The following is a 23,014-nucleotide window of genomic DNA, read 5'->3' as shown; positions in this document are numbered from 1 at the left end:
CGCTGATGCAGGGCCTCTGTCATAAAGCCTCACGCACACATACTCGCCTGTCCGGTGACTGGCATAATAGCTAAGGACATGCCTGGAGTGTGACTGTTGCCCAGGTCCTCAGCCAGATAAGTGCACAAATTCAGAATAAGCATTTAGGAACTTTTATAGTAATTTGACAGAATAATCTTATGTCTGATGAACTTATTGAAAAATCTGGAGTTAAAAAATCTTTCCTATATACTCTTCTACCTCTCTCCCTCTCTCTCGCGTTCTCCTCTTCTCCCTCTCTTCCCTTCATCCCCAAGCTTTTGAAAAGTTCTTACTTTTCACTTACTCCTCAGTTCCTTCCAGGCTGACATCAGGAATAACTACTCTGCTGATACTGTTCTCATTAAGGACACCAGTACTGTTTGCCAAATCCACTCTTTGTCTTACCTGATGTCTCTGTTACAGCTGACCTACCTTCATGAAACTCTCCTCCTCTGGTTTCTGGAGGAAAATCCTATATCTCTATAGGTCTTTCTCAGTGTGTGCTCCCTTAATTATCTGGTTATCAGGTCTCCTTCTCAGGCTGCATGCCCCCATATGGGCATACTGCTCCAGATACCTGGCTTCAGCTGTTTCTATAGGTTGGTTATTTCCATATATTTGTTTCCAACCTAGACCTATTTTCCTGATCTCCAGACCCATGTATTTAGTTGTCTTCCTTCAGATGTTCCATAACCACCTCAACAAATCCAAAGCCAAACTAATCTTTTCTCCTCCATACCCTTCTTTAGCCCATTTGAATATAACAAATTTCATTCAGAGCCTAGCCCAGAAGCCCAGGAACCATTCTAGATTTCTCTTTTCCTGACTCTCCATACCCAATTAATCTTCAATATCCATAAATCCTACCCCCTAAATATTTTATATCCTAAATATTTTATATCGTTCTTGTCATTTGCTTTTCCTTTCCTGCTGCTCTAAATCAGAATATATAATTATATTTCATCTCTACTATTGCAATAGCCTCCTGCGGGTTGTCTTGACTGTTCCCCAATCCAACTCCAGGCTGGACCAGTGAATATTCGAAAAGGTTAATCTGACATCACTCTCCTACTAAAATTGTTTTTCAGTGTTTCAGTATGAAAACTGAATTCCTTAGTATGGCACTTAAATTTATTCCCACCTGTCTAGCCATTTTTCTTCTACTGCCTTCTTGGACATTGTGCTGTAAGAATATTTAACTCCTCTGTAGTTTCTGGCACAAATCGTACTTTTAAGTGTCTGTGCCATCTTTTCTTCCTCGAGTGCCTTAGTAAGCTTCATCTGCCTGGCAGCCTCCTTGTGCTACTCCTGGGTTAAGTGCCAGCATTTTCTCCTGGTGTCTTCTGTGGTGCCCATGCAGTTTCGGGTGCTCTGTTACAGCAATTACCAAATTTTAACAATTAAAGTTTCTTGAAGACAGTACCGACTTTTGAACTTAGGATATCCAGTCAATAGCAAAATACATGTTCTAAAGTAGAATCTCAGCAAATATTTGTTGATTGTTTTTGGAATTAGCATTTTTGAAACTAGACCAACCAGCCTCACTTTTGAGCTTAGCTAATTAGATGCTGTTTCACCTTGGACACACTTAATATAAGTACTGTGAGCTCCACTGACTCTAGGAAGGTTGTGTAGCTCAGTAGTTCAAAGCATGCATTCTGTAGTCATGCTTCCTGGGTTGGAATCCTGGCTTTGTCACTTACTAGCTATGCAACTATAGGTATGCCAATTAACTTCTTTTGCAGAATGGGAATAAAACAAGCTACTACTTCAGAAGGTTGTTGGTATTAAATGAGATAATACACAGAAAGTACTTACTGCATAACTGAACATAATACAAATAAATAAATAAATAATAAATAAAAAGAAAGTACTTACTGCATAAGTACATTTTCAAAAAACGTTAGTGCCTGAATTAATTGTCTATCACTTCTGTAACAAATTACCATAAACTTAGCTGCTTTGAACAACATAAATTTACTTTATCATATTTCTGTAGGCCAGAAGTCCAGGTAGGTTTGGCTAGTTTCTCTGCTCTGAGTTTCACAAAGCTGAAATGAAACGGTTGGCTCCGGGTTCATATTCAAATGCTCTGGAAAGAATCTGCTTCGAAGCTCATTCAGGTTGTTGATAAAATTCAGTTTCATGAGATTGTAGAACCAAGGTTTCTGGTTCCTTGCTAACTTTCAGCTGGAGGTTGTCCTTGGCTCCTAGAGGCCTCACTCCAGTCCTTGCACTTGGGCCTCTACGTCTCAGAGCCAACAATGGCACATCAGATCCTTCTTACCCTTAGAATTTCTCTGACCCTTTTGCCCGCTTTCCCTTCTACTTCCTCTTGTGCCACCTCTTACTGATTCCAACTGGAGAAAGTTTTCTGATTTAAAGGAGTCATGGGATAAGAGTCCATTTCCCTCCCCACCGATAATCCAAAATAATCTCCCTATTTCAAAATCCCTAATCTTAATTACATCTGCCTACCTTTTTGCCATGTAATTTAACATATTTGCAGGTTCCAGGGATCAGGTCATGGACATCTTTATGAGGCCATTCTGCCTACCATTATGCCCTTCTTGTATCTCTATTTGGAAGATAGATAGGATGGATTCAGATACATGTGTAATGTTTTACATGTAGTAGGTCTCCAGTATATGCAGGTTCCCCTTAGCTCTGGAGAAACATTTTTTTACTCCAGAACTTTCACCTGAGTCCCTCTAATCACAAGTATCTGTCTTGTAAAGGGTTTCTCCTTGTGGGAAAACAAGCAAACAAATACCACTGATGTTCTAGGAAAGCTGCATGTCCTTTGAAGTTTCCTCTCTCAATGTTTGAAGCAAACATCTCCCTCTTCGGGCCTTGGAGTCAGTTCCCATTGTTACATACCCTTATTATGCACTGTTGTCCTTAACATTTGGTACAGCTGTAATTTGTTTTCAACTTATACACATTGCAGAAAAGTATATGGAATATTAGAGCAAGTACTCATGTCCACACAACTCAGAATTTCATATTTGAAATTCATTGTATAATTGGTTTTTTGTGTAGTTATCCACTGTCTGGAGGCTTTCACTTAGCATAGTATTTTCAGGGTTCATCCACACTGTAGCAGGTACCAGTACTTCATTCCTTTTTATGGCTGAATAACATTCCATTATATATGTACAAATTTTGTTTAACCATTCATCATGGACATTTAGGTTGTTTCTACTTTGGGGCTATTATGAACATTCATGTACAAGTTTTTGAGTGAAGATACATTTTTAAAAGGTTTTATTTTTTCAGAGCACTTTTAGTTTTATAACAAAATTGACAGGAAGTCACAGAGATCTCTTTTATACTCCCCGTGTCCACACATGCATATCATCATCACTCACCCATTATCATCACTCACCGTAATGGTACATTTTAAAAGAGATTTGTTTATTTATTTATTTTAGAGAGAGAGTGGGGGGAGGCATAGAGGTAGAGGAGAAAGAATCTCCAGCAGACTCCCTGCTGAGTGCAGAGCCCAATGTGGGGCTTGATCCCACAACCCTGAGATCATGACCTGAACTGAAACCAAGAATTGGATGCTCAGCTGACTGAGCCACCCAGGCTCCCCCATTATGGTACATTTTTTTTTTTTACACCAAGGATGAACCTACATTGACACATCATAATCACCTAAAATCCATAGTTTACCTTAGAGTTCACTCTTGGTGATGTACATTCTATGGGTTTGGACAAAAGTATGATAACCTATATGCATTAATTATAATATCATAGAATATTTTTACTGCCTTAAAAGTCCTCTATGTTCCGCCCATTCATCTCTGCCACACCCCAACCCTGACAATCTTTTTATTGTCTCCATTGTTTTGGACGTTTTGAGAATGTCATATAGTTGGAATCATACAGTATGTAGCCTTTTCAGATCGGCTTCCTTCACTTGGTAATATGCATTTAAGATTCCTCCATGTCTTTTCATGGCTTGGTAGCTCACTTCTTTTTAGCCCTAAGTAATATTCCAATGTCTGGACGTACCACAGTTTATCCATTCACCTACTGAAGGACATCTTGATTACTTCAAGTTTTGACAATTTGATTCCAATTTCTCCATAACCTTGTCAACATCTATGATTTTCCATTTTTAAAAATTATAGCCATCCTAGAGGCACTTGGCTGGCTCAGTCAGTGAAGCGTGTGACTCTTGATCTTCGGGTTATAAGTTTGAGCCCCATGTTGGATGTAGAGATTACTTAAAAATAAAATCTTTTAAAAAATTATAGCCATCCTAAGGGATGTGAAGTGTTATCTCATTATGGTTTTTATTTCATTACCCTAATGACTAATGATGTTGAGCATCTTCTCATGTAGGTATTGACCATTTGTATATCTTCTCTGAAGAAATGTTTTTTCAAATTGTTAGCCTATTTTTAATTGGGGTTATTTGTCTTTTTATTGTTCAGTTGTAACAGTTCTTTACATGCTCTAGATAGTGTACCCTTACCAAATAGATGATTTGCAAATATTTTCTCCCATTTTCAGGTTGTCTTTTCAGTTTTTTTTTTATAAGGAAAATATATAGGAAAACAGCTGGAAGGTAGTGGGGGTGGAAGATCTGGAAAAACGTAATCACAAAACAAGCTGCCAAAACATGGCTACCTGCTGTGGAGGAGAGATTTGGCCCTTATCTTTCCCACCTTTCCTGACTCAAAGAAACCTTCTCTTAGCAGGCTGGGCCTAGGGAGCCCCATTTTCCAATCTGTCTCTTCCTGGGAATTTGGCAAATGTTGTACCGTTCTCAGGCTTTCAAGATACAAAACACAGTGTGGAGAAGGAAAGGATGTTATAGCCCTTTGGTCTGATGTCATCCCCAGCCCCATCTTTCAGTATTTGTTGATGCCAAAGAGATGAACCCCATGGAAGTGGGGCAACTTAGGCAGCAGTACACTGAGCAATGACGCTGTGTTGATGAGGAAATGAGCAACACCACACTTGGTGTAGAAGCTGGCCAGGATGTAGGAGAGATGCTGAGGAATTTGCAGGAAGAGGTAAATTGGAGCCTGTTCCCAGCATGTCAGTAGCTGAGCCTTTCCTTGGTCAGGGGTCTCAAAGGGTGACCCTTTCACTGTATGTAAGAAGACATACATAGCCTGCTGGCTTTAGATGCCCGTCTGACTTGAGGTGTGGTTCTCATTTCTGCACCTGTGGTCTCCAGAAAGCAGCTACCTGTCTTTTTACTTTTTTGATAGTGTCCTTTGATGTACAAATTTCCACTGCTTTTCTCAGCCCTTACATGTAATTTGTTATCTACAGATTATACTTATCTCCTGGTTCTGCTGAAGTTGCACTTGCAAAGATCTTTTGGTTCTCCTTATTGCTTTTAGATGATTTTCAGAACAGAAGGCAATGGTAATAATGATACTTTAATGTTTCTATGTTTTTACATTTTAGATTTGCCCGTTATTAACAGCATGCAACAATATTTTATTCATTTAAAAGATCTAACGGAAAAATTGTCTTCTATGGGTTTAGTCTGTATTTGTTACTAGAATGACATATTTAGACTTGTTTCTATCACTCTCTTTCTATTTATCATACCCCTTTTTTTCTTGTTATGGTTCATCTTATATTTCTTTCATTGGATCAATATGTATTTCCTTTATTCCTATCCCTTCCTTCAATTGGTTAAATCATACATTCTGTTTGTTTCTTTCTTTTTGGTATTAGTATTTTTTTCCAATTTTAAAATCTAATTGGCTTTATTAATCAATTCATGAATCAAGCAGCATCCTTTCTAGCAAGTAGAGGGAAGCTTTCTTCCTTAGCATTTTTTTTTCCTAAGAAAGCTCTATGACCAATGTGGGGCTTGAACTCACCTTGAGATCAAGAGCAGCATGCTCTACTGACTGAGCCAGCCAGGTACCCCTATTCCTTAGCCTTCTTTTTTTTTTTTTAAGAGAGATAAAGTGCAAGTGGGAAGGGACAGAGGGAGAAGGAGAGAAAGAATCTCAAGAAGGCTCCATGCTCAGTGCAGAGCCCAGAGCCTGACACGGGACTTGATCTCATGACCCTGGGATCATGACCTGACCCAAAATCAAGAGTCCAACACTTAACCAACTGAGCCACCCAAGTGCCCCTAGCAATTTTTTTAAGAGAGAGAGAGAGTGCGCATGCACATGAGCAGGTGGGGGAAGGGCAAAGGAAGAGGGAGAGAATCCCAAGCAGGCTCCACAACCAGTGCAGAGCCTGAGGTGGGGCTTGATCTCATGACCCTGAGATCATGACCTGAGCCAAAATGAAGTCAGGCACTTAACTGACTGAGCCATCCAAGTGACCCAACCCCTAGAAATTCTAATTTACACATATAACAGGATATTAAATGTGACTTTCAGTGTGCTGGGAATTTCATTAAAGAACAACAAATGTCAGATAAACTACTATGCAGAGCATGCTAAGAGTGTGAAGGAGATTTTTGTGACCCTTAGATCATTGTCCTCTCAGGTCTAGATTTTACATGATGACTTCTTTAGAGAGAATTGTTGGTATGCTCTGTGGTGTTTCTTCTTCCCTCTTGCTTCTTTTCCTTGTCAATCCAAGTGAGGTATATGTCAGAGAATCATTTGGAGAACTTGATGGGTATCCCCTGGAATTTGGAGGTATGTAGGTTCCTGACTCGTTCTTGGAAAAAATGTTTAAATGTGTGTAAGCTTTCAGAAAGCTGGCCATGAGCCAGCTCTGTCCATGGAAGTTTCTCTTTCTAAGGTAATGGAGGGGTCTCAGTTCCAGCTCCCCAGCTCCTATGAGCCCAAGTCCTATCTCCTCTCTTTGTCAGGGCAAACTACCCTAGTTCCTAGTCATTACCATCACTTTGGGGTTCTGATAACTACACCTTGTCAGAACTATCACAGAGGCACTTTGCACTTATTGCTGTATCTCCCCCCACCTCCTTTATTTCTGGCTCCTGGAATTCAGCCTCGTATTATCTTATCCAGAATTTCTAGGAGCGTGTAAGTGGGAGAATTTCAGGTTATTTTAGTCTGGCATCTTACCAGAACTAGACATCTATTTTAAGTTGTTCAGTATCTGCCTTCCATATTAGATAGTAAACTCCAGGCAGGCAAATAATCATTCTTGTTCACTGTTTTATCTCCAGCTCTCAGCACAGAGGCCTGGAATATAATGAATATTGAGTAAATATTTGTTGAACATGTGAGTGACTCACATACATGAAGCCTTCAGTAGGAAAGGGGGATAGATATAATTAAGTCTAAAAATTAGGTTTATAAAAATAAGCATCCCAATGAAGAGAGTTAAGGAAGGGCTACAAAGCCAGGCTCTTGTATTCTTTTAGCTATCTGCAACTGACTCACCTAAGCTTACATCACAGCTTTCTCTTGCCACATTTTTTTCCTGTTTCTAGACTTCCTAAAACTCGCACTTCACTCCTTTCTTCTTTTAATAATCAAATTTATTAGGTATAATTTATATGTAATAAAGTGTATGTTTAAGTGTATGTTTCGATGAGTTGTGACAAATGATATATAACCATATAACCACTACCATAGCCAAGATATCGAACATTCCCATCACTACTATAAGAAGTTCCCTTTTGGGATGCCCGGGTGGCTCAGTTGGTTAAGTGTCTGCCTTCAACTCACGTCATGATCTTGGGGTCCTGGGATTCAGCCCCACAACAGGCTCCCTGCTCAGTAGGGAGTCTGCTTATCCCTCTCCCTCTGCCCCATTCCCCGCTTGTGCTCACTCTCTTCTCTCCCCCCGCCCTGATAAATAAAAAATCTTAAAAAAAAAAAGTTCTCTTTTACCCCTTCTCATGAATCTCCCAATCTCTCAGCCCCAGGTAACGACTGATTTGCTCTGTCCCTATGGGTTAGATGACTCTTTTCTAGAATTTCATAAAATTGAAATCATATAGTACGTGCTCTTTGGTGTCTGGCTTTCCTCACTATAATGTTTTTGAGATTCATCCATGTTGTTGCAAGTGTCAGTAGTTCACTGTCACTACAATCTTTCTGAAATGAGAGTTTCTCCTGTTTCTAATACTCTTGCTTTCCCTGTTGCTCTTCCCTCTCTCAATTCCCTTGATTTCCAGTCTAACATCAGATGTTGTGATTAATTCATTTTTACCTTCCACAGGTTCTGTAATGCATGATGTCTGTAAAGAACTGGAACACTACAAAGATGTCACCTTTGCCCAGACTTATTCCTCAGTGGAAGGACTTGAAACTCCTCATAAATAATACCCTGAAGGATATAAAGGTGATGTGTATGAGAGATATGCACACAGTGGGCTTGTACTGAATATCCCTGCCAAGGCAGCCTGTTGCATTGGCAACATGTGAGCAGCTTTGGAAGGGCCCTCCTGTACCCATAAACAACTCCTCCTTATAGATTGAGATGATAATACATATAATTAAATATACATATAATACATATAATTAAAATTCTGCTGCAAAAAACCCCCAACCCAAAACCATAAACAGAAAATGGACTCACATGGGTTAAACAAGCAGGAGGTGCCTTTGTCTTACATGCTGTCAAGGACCCATGTTCTTTTTCTTTCTTTTCACATCATCCTTAATATTTTAGCTTATCATCTTATGGTTACAAAATAGTTCCTGTACTTCTAGGTATCAACTTTAAATTGAAAGTAGGTAGAAGAGAGGAGAAGTCCTGAAAGTACAGAGCTGTGCCAGCCTTGGAGTACCACAGTGCCACTCTACATTGCCAGAATTTCTGGGTCCGTGATCACCCTAAACAAGATCTGAGTTTTATTGGGATGGAAGGAGGGGGATGAGGAAGAAGGGGGATTGATACAGAGTAGGCAATACTACTTCCAGGCACAGATACATTGCTTGGGTTTAAGATAGTCTTTTAGCGTCTTCTGAGAAAAGCATCGATACTGTTGAGCATGTGAGCAAATTGTTTGTGCATAAAGTCTGGAAAGGAGAAGTGGAATGGTGATTAATGGAATAAGTGGTATGTAAACGAGTTTTGAGCGATGGGAGATTAAGAGCTCAGATACCAGGGTCCTTAGTCTCAACTTTGCTGCTGTCACTGAACCAGCAATGACTGTGGAAGCTCTCCAGCTCTCTGTATTCTGTATTCTCTCAGTTACACAAAGATCTGGATATGAGAAATATAAAGAGAAGAGAGATTCTAAGTCGCAGATAATGGCCTCAGTATAGTCTCAAATCCTTTATGGGTGCAGAGAAACTCGGAGGGTTAGAGTCATGGAGCATCGTTCAAGAGGCAGTGTAGCACAAGCATCTGCTGAGAAGAGGGACCTCAAAAGTAGGTTTTATGAGCCTTAGTTTTGGCTGATTAGCATGAGGAAGTTTATGTATTTACATCCTAGATATGTACTATGTCACTAGAAGATAGTATGTGTTGTACATGTTCTACTGTGTATCATGTTAAAAGGCATATCACACACACACACACACACACACACACACACACACACACACACACACCACTGGGTCAGAACACAATGTTAGAGCTGAAGCACCATTAACTCCATGTTGTGCATAGCACACATTTTCCTTGGATGCACATAAGAATAGTGAAAGGTGCATGCCAAAGGGTCTAGCTCTAATGCCCATTCTATGTCTGTGAAGTATGGATTTCCCATAGGCAGTGTAACATGAAGTGTGATGGTGACAGGATTGGTCCTTTGGGTATAGGCAGGAACTTTGAAGTGCTGTTTCAACTGTGACAGGTGGGGATATTTGCCAAGATTGTATTCCTTTCTCATATAGGATTGTATTCCTTTCTTTTGAAGTACTTATTTGTTTGTACAGACATTTGTTAGTTGTTTATACAATGCCTGTTTTCCCCACTGGACTCTTATCTTCTGAAAGCTAAGGGCACGTCTCTTTTGCTCAGCATCATATTCCCAGTGTCTGCCTTAGAACATACCAGGCTTTCTCAAATGTTCCTCACCTAAACCATGGAAAACAAAATTATTTGAGGGGATATTTTCGTAGTTCTCTTAAGGATGGTACATAACTAGTAGCATTCTAGATATATAGGGGAGAAATTAATGCCTTATGTAAAATGGATACTTTAGGACATTAGGTCTTCCTTCTCATGGAAACTTGGTTGAGAAAGGCTGGAAGGTACTTTGAATTAAGATGTGGGTGAGGATGAGGGAGGGTAACTCCCCCAAATAGTGCTTTCCAGTGGTAGGGTGAATGAATAAATGTTGGTTAGCTAAAAAACAACAGATGTCCACAAATCCTCAATAAATATTTATCAGATGAATGAGTGAGTGGGTACTAAGGCCTTTTAGCTCAGGCCACTCTTCTCTCTCAGGCTGAGGAAAAACCAAAGAATGATGTGATTGTATTGAGTGACTGGCCTGAGACTCTATACCAGGAGCCTCACCATCCCCAGAGCAAGCCTTTCATCTGCTTCTACGCCATCGATGTCAACTATTTTGTGTCCTTAAACTGGGCAGAACCACATTCAAAACAAATACAGGTAAAGCTCCCTCATTTTTTTCTTCCTTCTTAATTTACTTTACAAGCATCGTACCTCAACTGCCCTCATATCAGAATGATAAAATTGATTCTGAGTTAGCTCATTTTAATATCCATCTCCATATCCCAATCTGTCCTGGATGCAGTGATCCTTTTTCACCTCTAGTCATCAGGTCCAGAGAATTCATATTTCCCAGAAAGCAGACTGAAGGCCAAGGAAAGAGCCTTAAGCATCCTGTTTCTATTACATACCTGAAACCCAGTACCAGGAAACTCCCGAAATCAAGCTGTTCAAACGTTCCTTAGTCTTTTTTAAAAAAATATTTTATTTACTTATTTGGGAGAGAGAGAGTGATAGAGCACATGAGAGGGGAAGAGGGAGAGGGAAAAGGAGAAGCAGACTCCCCTGCTGAGCAGGGAGCCTGATGTGGGGCTCGATCCTAGGACCCTGGGATCACAAACTGTGCCAAAGGCAGGGGCTTAACCAACTGAGCCACCCAGGCGCCCCCAGTCTTTCCTTAGTCTTACAGGAGGGAACAGGCATCTAAACATTCAACCATTCCTACGCCTTACTTTTGGGAGATAATTTGTCTCCATGGTCAGGTTTTCATCTCTCATCCTCTTCTAGGCAGTACTTTGGGTACAGAAGAAAGATACAGAAATGGAAGGAATGATAGAGAAGATGAAGTTTCCTGTGACGGATCAAGTGCCACCCATTGAAGCAATGGTCCACATAGGTTCCTACCACATGTTAATTGCTTACTGTGGTGACATGCGCCTGCGACTCTTCGGAGATCACCATCAAGCATTCATATCTCTGGGCACAGTGCCCTGTCGTTTCTTCATCAGCTGCCTCTGCTATGACTCAGAAGCTGAGATACTGCTCTCTGGTACCTTGGGGGCCGTGGTTACCTGGCTTATCTTACCAAATGGCAGGGGCCTCCAGATGGCACAAACAGTGCCCATGTCTGATCATGAGTTTGTACAGGGCTTTTCCCTGAATGGCCCCCAGGGCTCCCTCCTGGCTCTTTGTGAGAATAAGGTGAGAGTCTTCACCCACCAGGGTCAGGGCCAGCTGAAAGAGGTAAAAAAGTTCACTCCCACAACCGGTGGCTCTTCCATCACCTGCTCCTTCACTTGTGTCTCTCAGGGCTATTTCTATGCTGGAAACAAGGATGGAGAGATCCATGCTTGGGGTCTAGACCAGGGTAACTTCCTCCACAGCTTCCAAGCCCATTCCTCATCAGTGATATGTGTTTACAGCCGCCCAGAGACCTACACCTTACTAACAGCAGGCCGAGAAGGCATTGTAAAGGAATGGAATCTTGCCTTTGGGAACTTGCTGCGGCAGCTGGATATTAATAAGGATTTGCAGCAACTCCAGTTTATTGATAACACCACTTTTTTCTGCCAGACTACCCATACTTTCTCATTGCACCACTTGCCTTATTTTTATAGCCTCTTCAATGTCTGTGGTTCTGCTCCTGAGCAGGTGCAGCGGGTCTGCTGTGGCCGTAATTGGACTCGGATCCTGTGTGCCACAAAGGATGGTTTGTTGCGCTTCTTGTCTCCAGTAACAGGAGATCTCCTGGTTATCACCTGGCCTCTGCTTGTCATGGATAAGGCCGTGGCTTGGGCCTATGACTCAGACAAAGAAGAGCTCTTTGTGGCAATGGGAAGTTCAGAGGTGCTGGTGTTTGATGCAACACGCTCTCCTTGCACAGCTAAGTATCTGGTATGCACTTCAGTAAACTCTGGGGATAGAGTAAGGTGCCTGGCCTATGGGCAGTCCCATTTGGGTATGGGCCTAGTAGGATTGATGTTCTGTGGGCATGACAGTGGCATTGTGAGAATCCTTTCCCACTATAGCTCTGCCCGAATAGAAAAGTCTGTTCACTCTGGGGCAGTTTTGGCACTGTCTACCCTGGAAGGTCCCCAGGAAATCTCCTTACTCTGTTCCTATGGCATGGATAATACTATATACCTGACAGAAGCTGTACTTCAGAAGAACAAGGTAATCCTGCAGCCCATAAGCAAAATTCTCTGTGCTTGCCCCCTAACACACGTGATCCTCTTGCCAGGTTCTGTGGGTGCCATCACTGAGAACCACTGCTGGCGTCTCTGGCACTACCAAGATTTTCTGAAATCTTCAGAATCAAAACAAAGGTCTATGAGAGACAAAGAGACAAAATGCCTGCACCAGTGTGACATCACTTCATTTGATGTCTGCTCTTCCCTGAAACTTTTTGTCACAGGGGGCATTGATGGCTCAGTCAGGATCTGGGATTTCCATGGTAGACTCATAACTGAGTTGGACTCAGCATTGCATTTTGGCCCACTCTGCTTTGCCAATAATCGGGGTGACCTGCTTTTGACTTTCAACCAGAGTCTTTACCTGGTATCCTGCTTAAAATTGCTCCCTCCTGCTCAGCTGATTCACCTAGCTATCCTAAGCAATGCAGATGATATACAAGAAGTCCCTAAACCCTTCCTGCCTAGCTTCTTCTTTTCTTTTGAAAGAGTATTTGTACCCAAATTTGTCTACCTTGGACAAGGGCTGCAGGAATTACGGGGACTAGAGGCCCTTGTTAACAAACGGGTCATTGCCTTTGATAATACTGTGCCCCATGTTGTAGAGGAAGAAAGACATATGTCTGCTGTGATTCAAGTGGAACCCAAATCACACTTTTTGGAAGATAAGGATATTGCTTTCGACCCCAAGCGTAATCATCCCCAACACGTGGTTCCTGCTCAGTTACAGTTTGCTGGCTGGGATGGATTGAACGCCTACCCTATATTATGTTGCTTCTTTGGTAAAGGGCGGCAATGGCCCTTTGCTCCTGATGGCTATATCCCCAACTCAGTTATCCGTGCCTGCCTTTGGCCTGACGGTACCCCAATCTTCTTACGCTATGATCTGTACCGAGATAAGGACTGGGACATGACCAAACTCGTCAGACGCCAGACACTGTCACCTATGCCTCTACTAGAAGAGAACATCTCAATGAGAAGAGAGAGGGTTAAATCCAAGAAGTGGAAACGAACTTTCTATGATGTTCTAGTAAGCATGATAAACCAAAATTGGACAGGAAGAAAATTTGATGAAGGAATTATAAATAATTTAATTGAGGCCATCCTCAACCTCACAATTTACTGTTCTGTAGACCAATACAAAACATACATTAGTGTCCTGGCACAAATTTTTGCCACTTATCAAGTATCTCCAAGATTGTGCTCTGAGGCAGCCTGTTGCCTGATGGAAGATACAGTTCATCCCAATCCATACATCCGTGAGCTAGCCTGGGAGGGGCTGGAGAGGCTAGGTGTCCTGAGCCATCTCTTTGCTGTTCCACTGGCTATGGGATTGATGGACAGTGATGAAAATGTGCGGGCTAAGGCCTTATACCTTATGATAAGAGTCACAGGCATCCAAACTAAGACTATGCTGGTAGGCTTGCTGAAGAAACAAGACACTTTCCAAGAAATGCAGTAAGTTGGGTAGTGGCTTTCCCCCTTCTGTTTTGTCTAGTTCCTAACCTTTTTCTCTTATTCTCTTTTTATACAACTTATTCTCTTTTTACATGACTCTCTTTCTATTCTTTTCCTCCCACTATGTTCTTTGTTTCTATTTGCTTTTTTCCCTGGTGCTTACCCTTCTTCTTCTGAGCATTGATTAGCCTGCCCTTCTGTCACTTCTTCACTTCCTTAAGACTCCTCAAGACTCAAGTCCACAAATCGCCCAACCAAAAAGGCATCTCTAGCAATTCTATTCCTTGCTATATTTGATTCTTTCTTCTTTACCCATCCTTTACTTCAACTGCTCTGTCCTAAATGGCTACTTTATCCCTGTCTCTTCAATTGTAATTTCTCCTTCTCCTCCTCCCTGTCTCTCTCCCTTCCTTCACTCCTCTTCCTTCTTCAAATGTTGTTTTGTCACTGGCTTGGTGTCATCCTTCTTTCCTCTTGACTTTTGTAGGCAGGAATTTATTGGAGAAACCTCTCTGGACCAGCTTCTAGGGATCCAAGCTAAAGATATCCAGTGCCTGCTTACTCAGGTAGAGCAGCAGCTAAATGAAAACCTGACCTTGTCATATAGAGACGAACAACCTACTTTTTATTTAGACATATCAATGGCTGGTAAACCTGAGACCCTTGTCAAACAAATAGTCATACCTGAAGAGATCACCAAACCAAAGAAAACAAAGACATATGTTCAAGCAAAGAGAAAAGAGCTTGGTATGTATGGGGTAATATATGGGATGTATTTGGGTCCCACCTCAGGGCACCAAAAGAAAGGGTCAATAAGGCCAGGGTATCTAAAATGATGCCAGTGGGAACATAATTACATAAAGAGATTCTTTTCCACAGAAAATAGGCTTCCTGGGAAAGAAACACATATACCACAACAAATACCAAGGTCTTGTTTCTTTAGGATATGGAAGCTGGGATGAAATGGCAAGCATTTCTGTACCATAAAGCCTCAGTCCCCTTTGCCTTTGTGACTCTTACGGCTGTTCATTGGACTAGACATTACAAAGGATATCACTTAGAACCTCTGTTTTTTATTAACTATTTTTGTCCCAATATCTCTGCAGTTGAAAAAGACCTGAGAGTTTCCAGAAAGCCAAGACAGACAGAGTTTGTAAAATTTAGCTCTATGTTGGTGACTTCAAAGGCTGAAGATGAACAAAGGGAGGCCAGGCAATCAGAGCAGATTGACACCCAGGATGTTGCCTTAGAGCCTGAACTGCCATTAAGTACTTTCAGCCCAGCCAAATCTCAAGAGGATGCTGAATCAGAGGAGGTTGTGATGGAAGCTACAGAAGGAAGAGGCCACATGGAGATGACAGAGGTTATGAAGGCCATAGGTCAATGTGGCATGAGAGATTATGGAGAGGTGTTCCCTAAGGTGGAAAGACATGAACTCACGAGTAGACTTTGGAAAAGGGCACTGGATAAAAGCCGTGAAAAAACAGCTGTGAAGTTGAAACAGGAGAAAGACTTAAAGGATATTTCAAAGACAACTGCAGAAGAGCCCAAGGAAAAAGTCAAGCAGATTACTGAGCAAGAAAAAGATACAAGGAAGAAAAATGGAAAGAGTGGCAGAGGTTTGGCTGGTATGCCTGGACGCATGGGTAGATCAGATACCCGGTCTTGGCGGGATGACATTTGTTATCTAGTCACCTCAAGGATAGCAAGTTCCCATTCAGGAATGTTAAGGGATCTGGGTCAAGAATTGGTGGACTTGGCTCAGGTGATGCTTGCTCCCCAAGAGCCCAGCTGGGAACTCTTCCAAGAGATCTGCCCCCTTCTAACGGACTCGTCAGAATTGGATGAACAAGTGGTAGAAGAACAATCTGTTATAACTGAAAATGCGGATATAGAGGTTGTCGAGGAAAAAGAGACAGAATTGAGAGGACAAGGGGGCAAAAAAGCATTAAAGAAGGACAAGGGATTTTCTCAAATGAAGAAAAAGAAAGTTGCTTTCTTAGATAATCTAGTCTTAGAGAAAAGGAAATTTAAAAAAGAAGCAAGGAAACTGGCCAGGCAAGAAGGGAAAACAGCTGAGGAAGAAAGGAAACTGAGTACACCAGAGAAGAAATTAATGCAGGGAAAGGAGAAACTGACCCATCAGGAAGAAAAAATAGCTTGGGAGGAAAAAATAATGGCTTCCCCACAAAAGAAATTAACCAAGGAAGAGCAGAAGTTAGTCTTAGGAGAAAAGAAAGAGACTGGGAAAGGGGGAAAACTAAGGGAAAGAAAAAGAGTGACCTGGAAGGAGGGGGAGGCAGGGATAAGTGGGACTTGGAGAAGGGGTAAGCAGGACTTGGAGAAGATTTTGATGGCCCACGAAGAAGGCATGTGGCCCCAGGAAGAGGGGTTGCCTATCTGGGGAGAGAGGAAATTGTCCCAGGAAGAGGAAGAGCTGTATGAGGAAGAGGAGGAACTGGGTGAGAAAGAAGAGGAACTGGGTGAGGAAGAGGAGGAGCTGGGTGAGGAAGAGGAGCAGCTGGGAGAGGAAGAAGAGGAGCCGGGTGAGGAAGAAGAGGAGCTGGGTGAGGAAGAGGAGGAGCTAGGTGAGGAAGAGGAGCATCTGGGAGAAGAAGAAGAGGAGCCGGGTGAGGAAGAGGAGGAGCTGGGTGAGGAAGAGGAGGAGGCAGGTGTGAAAGAGGAGGAACTGTCCTGGGATACAGAGGAACTAATCCTGCACTTAAAGAAACAAGTTAAAGGCAGGAAGAAAAAGTCCCACAAAAAGAAGAAACACGTCCAGGGTATGGAGAGACATGTTAAGAAAGAGGCCCAGGAAAGGGGGAAGTTGGCTCAGGAAGAGGAACATTTGTTTAGTGAAGAGGAGGAACTGTCTGGGGAAGAAGGAAAACAGGCATCAGAAAGGGGCAGCTTGGCAGAGCAAGAAATTAAACTGACTCCAGAAAAGAAGAAATGGTTAGAAAAGGAGAAAAAAGAGGTCTATGAAAAGAAACAAATCCAAGAAAAGAAAAAACAAGTTGGGAAACTTGTTTCCCAAGGGAAAGAAGACCAGACTAAGAAAGAAGCAAAAGAAGCCAAGGACAGATGGTTAGCCCGGAAAAGAAAGAAACTGGGCCAAGAAGAAGAGGACAAGCTTGTGGAAAAGGAGAGAAGGGCCCAGAAAGAGGAGGAAACAACCAAGAAAAAGAGGCAACGGGCCTGGGGAAAAAAGAGAGCAGACTTAGGAGAGGAGGAACAGACTGGGGAAATGGAGAAGTGGAAGGAAGAAAAGAAACAGGCCTGGAAAGAAAAGAGACAGGATCAGAAAGAGGAGAAATTGGCTCGAAAAGTGGAGAAACAGACTGAGGGGAAAAAACAACGGGCCAGAGAAAAAATGAAACTGATTCCAGAAGAGGAAAAAAGGATAGAGGAAATTGAGGAAGTGTTCCCCCCAAAAGAGAAACAAGCTAAGAAAGAGGAGAAACGGGTTGGGAAAGGTAAGAAATCCATTGACGAAAAAGAACAGACCCACAAAAAAAAGCAACTAGCCCCACAAGAGCAGAAACAGGCCCAGGAAGAGAGAATATGGAGTCAGAAAAAGGAGAAAGAGAGTGATCAAAGAAAACAATGGGCTTGGGAAAAAGAGAAGTTGTCTGTAGAAGAGGAGGAACACGTTGGTGAAATGCAGAAAATGTCCCAGGAAAAAGAGGAAAAAGCATTGAAGAAAAGACTGACCCAGAAAGACAGTAAACTGGCCAAGGAAGAGAGGCATATTGATAAGAAAGAAAAGGCAATAGCCAGGAAGGGAATTGGCATAACTAAGAGAAAGAAAAAAACTGAGGAAGAGAAAGAAATTATGGAAGAAGAGGAATTGTCCCAGAAAGAGAGGGAACTGGCCTATGACATTAGGACCAAGGAGATGGTTGTTGCCAAGAAGAAAAGGAAACGAACCAAAGAGGAGAGAATACAGGCAATAAGGAAACTGGATATGGAGAAAGGGATTCGTTCTGAAGAAAAAGAGGCTAGTTCCAGGTTAAAAGATATAAGGAAGAGAGAGAGTTATCTGTTGAGGATCCTATCTAAAATAGTTAGAAAAAGGAGTATAGTACCACTGGAAGAAACAGAAATATCTGAGGAAGAGAGATCATCTATGATGGGGAAGAGTGGAATGGATGCCCAGAGATGGGAATTTTTTAAGGAACAGAGAGAAATGATGAAACAAGAGAAGGAGCTGGATCAGGAAGAGAGGAAAGTAGAAGATGACAGACTGGCCACCAAAGAGAAAACACTGACCGATGGAGAGAGCTTGGAGGAGAACCAAAGGTTATTAGAGAAGGTCCAGGGAAAGATACCATTAGATAAAGTCCAGGTAGAGAGTATATTAAAGGAAGTCCAGGAACAAAATCTGTTAGGAAAAAGGCAGCTAAAGAAACTTCTGAGGAGAATGAAGAAGAATAAACCAGAAGAAACTCCAGTAAAGTACTTATTAGAGAGTATCAGAGATATCCTGCTTGAAGGCTTATCTGAGAGTTTAATTGAGGAGGAAATAAAGGAAAGTCCAATGAAGAAGGGGAAAGAGAAGGAGAGCATCACTCAGGAAGGAGAAGAGGAAGAAATTTTGCCCAGGAGAGAGAAAGGGAAATATTTGACTAGGAAGAAGAAAAAAAAGGCAAACCTGAGTGAAGAGGAATTGGAGGAGAACTTGGCTAAGAAGCATAAGAAAGAGAGTTCAACCCAAAGAAGGAAAAAGGAAAAGAGGTTGACTCAGGAGAAAGAGAGGCTGAGTAAGAAGAAAAAGGAGAGCCCACATAAGGAGGAGAGCCTGACCAAGGAGGAGGAGGAGAGCCTGAGTGAGGGGAAGGAGAGCCTGAGTGAGGAAGAGGAGGAGAGCCTGAGTGAGGGGGATGAGGAGAGCCTGAGTGAGGAAGAGGAGGAGAGCCTGAGTGAGGAGGAGGAGGAGGAGAGCCTGAGTGAGGGGCAGGAGAGCCTGAGTGAGGGGGAGGAGGAGAGCCTGAGTGAGGAAGAGGAGGAGAGCCTGAGTGAGGGGGAGGAGGAGAGCCTGAGTGAGGAGGTGGAGGAAAAGGAGGAAATGGAGAAGATAGAGAAAAGAGAGAAGGACGAGGAGGAACAGGAGGAAAGGCAGAAGGACAAGGAGAGCAGACTTATAGAGGTGATACGCTCAGAAGAGAGAGTATTGAAAACAGAGGTCTCCAAGGAAGAAGTAAGCTTATCGAAGCTAGCAATAGAAGATGAGGCTTTTGCTGAGAAAAGGAAAGGTACAACTAGAAGGGAAATGCCTTTTAAGAAAGAAAGATTGCTTGATGGAAAGAGAGATACCACATTTATGGATAAGGTCACGTGGCCAACAGTTCCGAAGAGCCCTTTCAAAATACCACTCCCAGTAGCCTCGGAAAAAGAGAGAATGCCCCTGAAAATGTTGGGGGTTCATTTGGATTTGGAAGGACGGGAAAGTCAACTTCTTGGAACACACCCTATGACAAGTTCTTGGGGAAGACAAGAGGATGCGCTCTTGGAGAAAGCTGGGGGTATGGGTATAGGCTTAGAGACCCAGATCCCAGAAGGCCTCTGCAGGCCGGAGTCCCACTTATCTGATATTATCATGAAATCACAGAAACCTGAACATTGGCCCAAAGGTGGCAGGTGGAAGCAGTTCTCTAAGTACCAGGATATCCCAGTGAGGAAAACTGAAGGCCAGACCCCAGGGCCAGCCCCAACCCCAGCCCCAGCCTCATCCCTTACTTCTATACCTGCTGAAAGGCCATGCTACTCAGAAGCAAGCTTCTCAGATGAAGACTGGATTAACAATGTCTTAGTAAGACTGGAAACAGGAGAGCAGATTTCCAGGGACAGTTTCCATAGACTGCACCAGCTCCTCAGAGACTTCACTTCAAAGGGATACTTGAAATGGATCCATCTGTGCAATCTTAAAGCCATTGCTAAACACCTCAGGCAGAACCTCGAGGTAAGTCACACAGACATATCCCAACAACATAAGGATGTTTTGAGTCCAGTGCACTTAAAAGTGATCCCACCAATTAGAAGAAAAGAAAAAGAGAGCCAGCTAGAGCCATTCCCTATCGTAGAACCAGTGTTACCATCAGCTGCCAGAAGGTCTCAAACCCTAGAAGCTCTCAGTCGGCATCTCTTAGCTGAGTCCTACAGGAAGAACCAGGCACAACAATTATCCTCTGCTGTTAAGGAGATACCGCATCTTTATCCAATCAGAAAGGATGTTCCCACAACTGTCTATCCCTCTGTTTATAAAAAATCCCTGGACTTGATATTCCAGAAGGACTTCCAGGCCTTGAGGGATAAGGGAGAGCTCCCCAAATTTCACAAGGCACAGAGGGAAGCACTGCCCATACCTTCACCAGTGTTACCATCAACCACCAAGAGGATGCAAGTCCCAAAGGCTATAAATTGGCATCTTTTAGGAGAACCTTACAGGAGTGCGCGGGTACGGCAGCTATCCAATGCTCTCAAAGAGATGGAAATGAAACACTTTTATCCTGCTGCAAGAGAGATTTTCACAGGTGCCCATGCTTCTGTGGACAAACAAACTCTAGCACTGATGTTTCAGAAGGATCTCAGGACTTTTAAGGGAAAAGAGAGGCCCCTTACATTGCCCAAGTTGAAGAAGGCACAGCCCATCTCTAAAAAAAAGGAAGAGGTGCCTCAATGGGAGACATTTTTGGCCCTGTACCATGTTTTGCAGATGTTGCAGCAACAATATGCAAAGGACAGCACTGCTTGGATGGAACAGTTTTACCAACTCATGGATCTGTACCAATTTAAGTCCCCCCAAATCCAGAGGCTTCTACTAGAGTTGCTGCAGAGAGAGGAACTCCAACCCCAAGAGACCATGTACAAAAAGGCCCTGAAAACTCAGGAGCTGGTACTTGGTGAACGGTTGTTCTGTGGCCTGTTTTGCAGTCATTCCCATGCCCCTGCAGGTCCTCTCAAGTTCCATAATGCTGTACCTCTGCCTGGGAAGAGCAGAATGCATACTATCCAACCTGTGGGCATCGCCCGATATGGATTCCTAGAACTTGCCTGGAAAAACCTACCACAAGTCAATTCTTACTTTATTGAGAGGCGGCCCAACATCCCTACGCCTACTCTATGATTGGGCCTAACATTAGGACTTTGGGGTCTTGGTGGGAAATAAGGCTGGCCATAGATTTTAAGCCTCCTTCCCTTTCCCCCACTTCAAGGTGGGGCTAGACAAGGACTTGTCCTCATTTAGTTCCAGAAACCTGCTACCTTATACTGAATAAAATGACATTTCTCATTTGTTTTTTTTTCCACCATCCCAAACCTTTGTCTTTATTTTTAAAATTATTTTTATGTTATGTTAGTCGCCATACAGTACATCATTTGGTTTTGATGTAGTGTTCCATGATTCGTTGTTTGCATATAACACCAGTGCTCCATGCAATACATGCCCTCCTTAATACCCATCACTGGGCTAACCCATTCCCCCACCCCCTCCCCTCTAAAACCCTCAGTTTGTTTCCTGGAGTCTATAGTCTCTCATGGTTCATCTCCCCCTCTGTTCCCCTCCACCTTCATTTTTCCCCTCCTTCTCCTAGCAATCTCCCTGCTATTCCTTATGTTCCACAAATAAGTGAAACCATATGATAATTGTCTTTCTCTGCCTGACTTATTTCACTTAGCATAATCTCCTCCAGTTCCATCCATGCTGATGCAAATGTTGGTAATCATCCTTTCTGATGGCTGAGTAATATTCCATTGTATATATGGACCACACCTTTTTTATCCATTCATCTGTTGAAGGGCATCTCGGCTCCTTCCACAGTTTGGCTATTGTGGACATTGCTGCTATGAACATGGGGGGTGCATATGGCCCTTCTTTTCACCAAATCCGTATCTTTGGGGTATATACCTAGTAGTGCAATTTCTGGATCATAGGGTAGACCTATTTTTAACTTTTTGAGAAACATTTCTCATTTGTAACAAACATTTTGGCTTCTCTTCCTCCCCAAGCCTAGAATCCCCATTGAAAGTAGATAGAGAAAACAGATAACTTTTGTCCTAACAGGGCCAATTGTTTTTTCAGTTGGTGGGGTACATCCTTTGGATGGTAGGGGCCAGATTTTGATCAACTTTGGATAGAAAAGTCTTCCTTGAGCTCTTTTCTTTGGTTAATATTTCCTTCCTCAAAAGTTCCTAGGGGGAGAGTGCTGCAGTTGGGCTTTTATTTATTTAGCATTAATCTGAGAGGAAGCAGAGAAGACCCATAATTTTTAAAAAATATTTTTTATTATGTTAGTCACCACACAGTACATCCCTGGTTTTTGATGTAAAGTTCGATGATTCATTAGTTGCATATAACACCCAGGGCACAATGCAATACGTGCCCTCCTTACTACCCATCACTGGTCTATCCCATTCCCCCACCCCCTCCCCTCTGAAGCCCTCAGTTTGTTTCTCAGAGTCCATAGTCTCTCATGCTTCATTCCCCCTTCTGATTACCGCCCCCTTCTTTATCCCGTTCTTCTCCTACCGATCTTCCTAGTTCTTATGTTCCATAGATGAGAGAAACCATATAATTGTCTTTCTCTGCTTGACTTATTTCACTTAGCGTAATCTCCTCCAGTTCCGTCCATGTTGCAGCAAAAGTTGAGAACTCGTTCTTTTTGATAGCTGAGTAATATTCCATTGTATATATGGACCACAGCTTCTTAATCCAGTCATCTGTTGAAGGGCATCTCAGCTCCTTCCACAATTTAGCTATTGTGGACAATGCTGCTATGAACATTGGGGTACATATGGCCCTTCTCTTCACTACATCTGTATCTTTGTGGTAAATATGTAATAGTTTTAAATCAGGAAGTGTGATGACTCCAACTTTGTTCTTTCTCAAGATTGCTTTAGCTATTCAGTCTCTTGTGATTCAATACACATTTCAGGATTCTTTGTTCTGTTTCTTTGAGAAATGCCATTAGAATTTTTAAAGGGATTGCACTGAATCTATAGATTACCTTGGGTAGTATGGA

General features: G+C 42.5%; 1 protein-coding gene across 1 annotated transcript; it reads left to right on the top strand.

Moving 5' to 3' along the window:
- Nucleotides 1–8,202: 8,202 nt before the first annotated feature.
- LOC103661058 (WD repeat-containing protein 87-like) lies at nt 8,203–21,120 on the top strand. Its single transcript, XM_008688733.2, has 8 exons — nt 8,203–8,280; nt 10,321–10,506; nt 11,134–13,994; nt 14,482–14,671; nt 15,181–16,052; nt 17,883–18,466; nt 19,436–20,073; nt 20,341–21,120. Exons 1-8 carry the CDS (start codon nt 8,203–8,205, stop codon nt 21,118–21,120), a joined length of 6,189 nt encoding a protein of 2,062 aa, XP_008686955.2.
- Nucleotides 21,121–23,014: the final 1,894 nt, after the last annotated feature.

Source organism: Ursus maritimus, unplaced genomic scaffold (genome assembly GCF_017311325.1).
Source record: "Ursus maritimus isolate PB19 unplaced genomic scaffold, ASM1731132v1 scaffold_19, whole genome shotgun sequence".
Lineage (NCBI taxonomy): Eukaryota > Metazoa > Chordata > Mammalia > Carnivora > Ursidae > Ursus > Ursus maritimus.
Note: the sequence above shows the minus strand (reverse complement) of the source record. Positions and strands in the feature narration are given on the sequence as shown.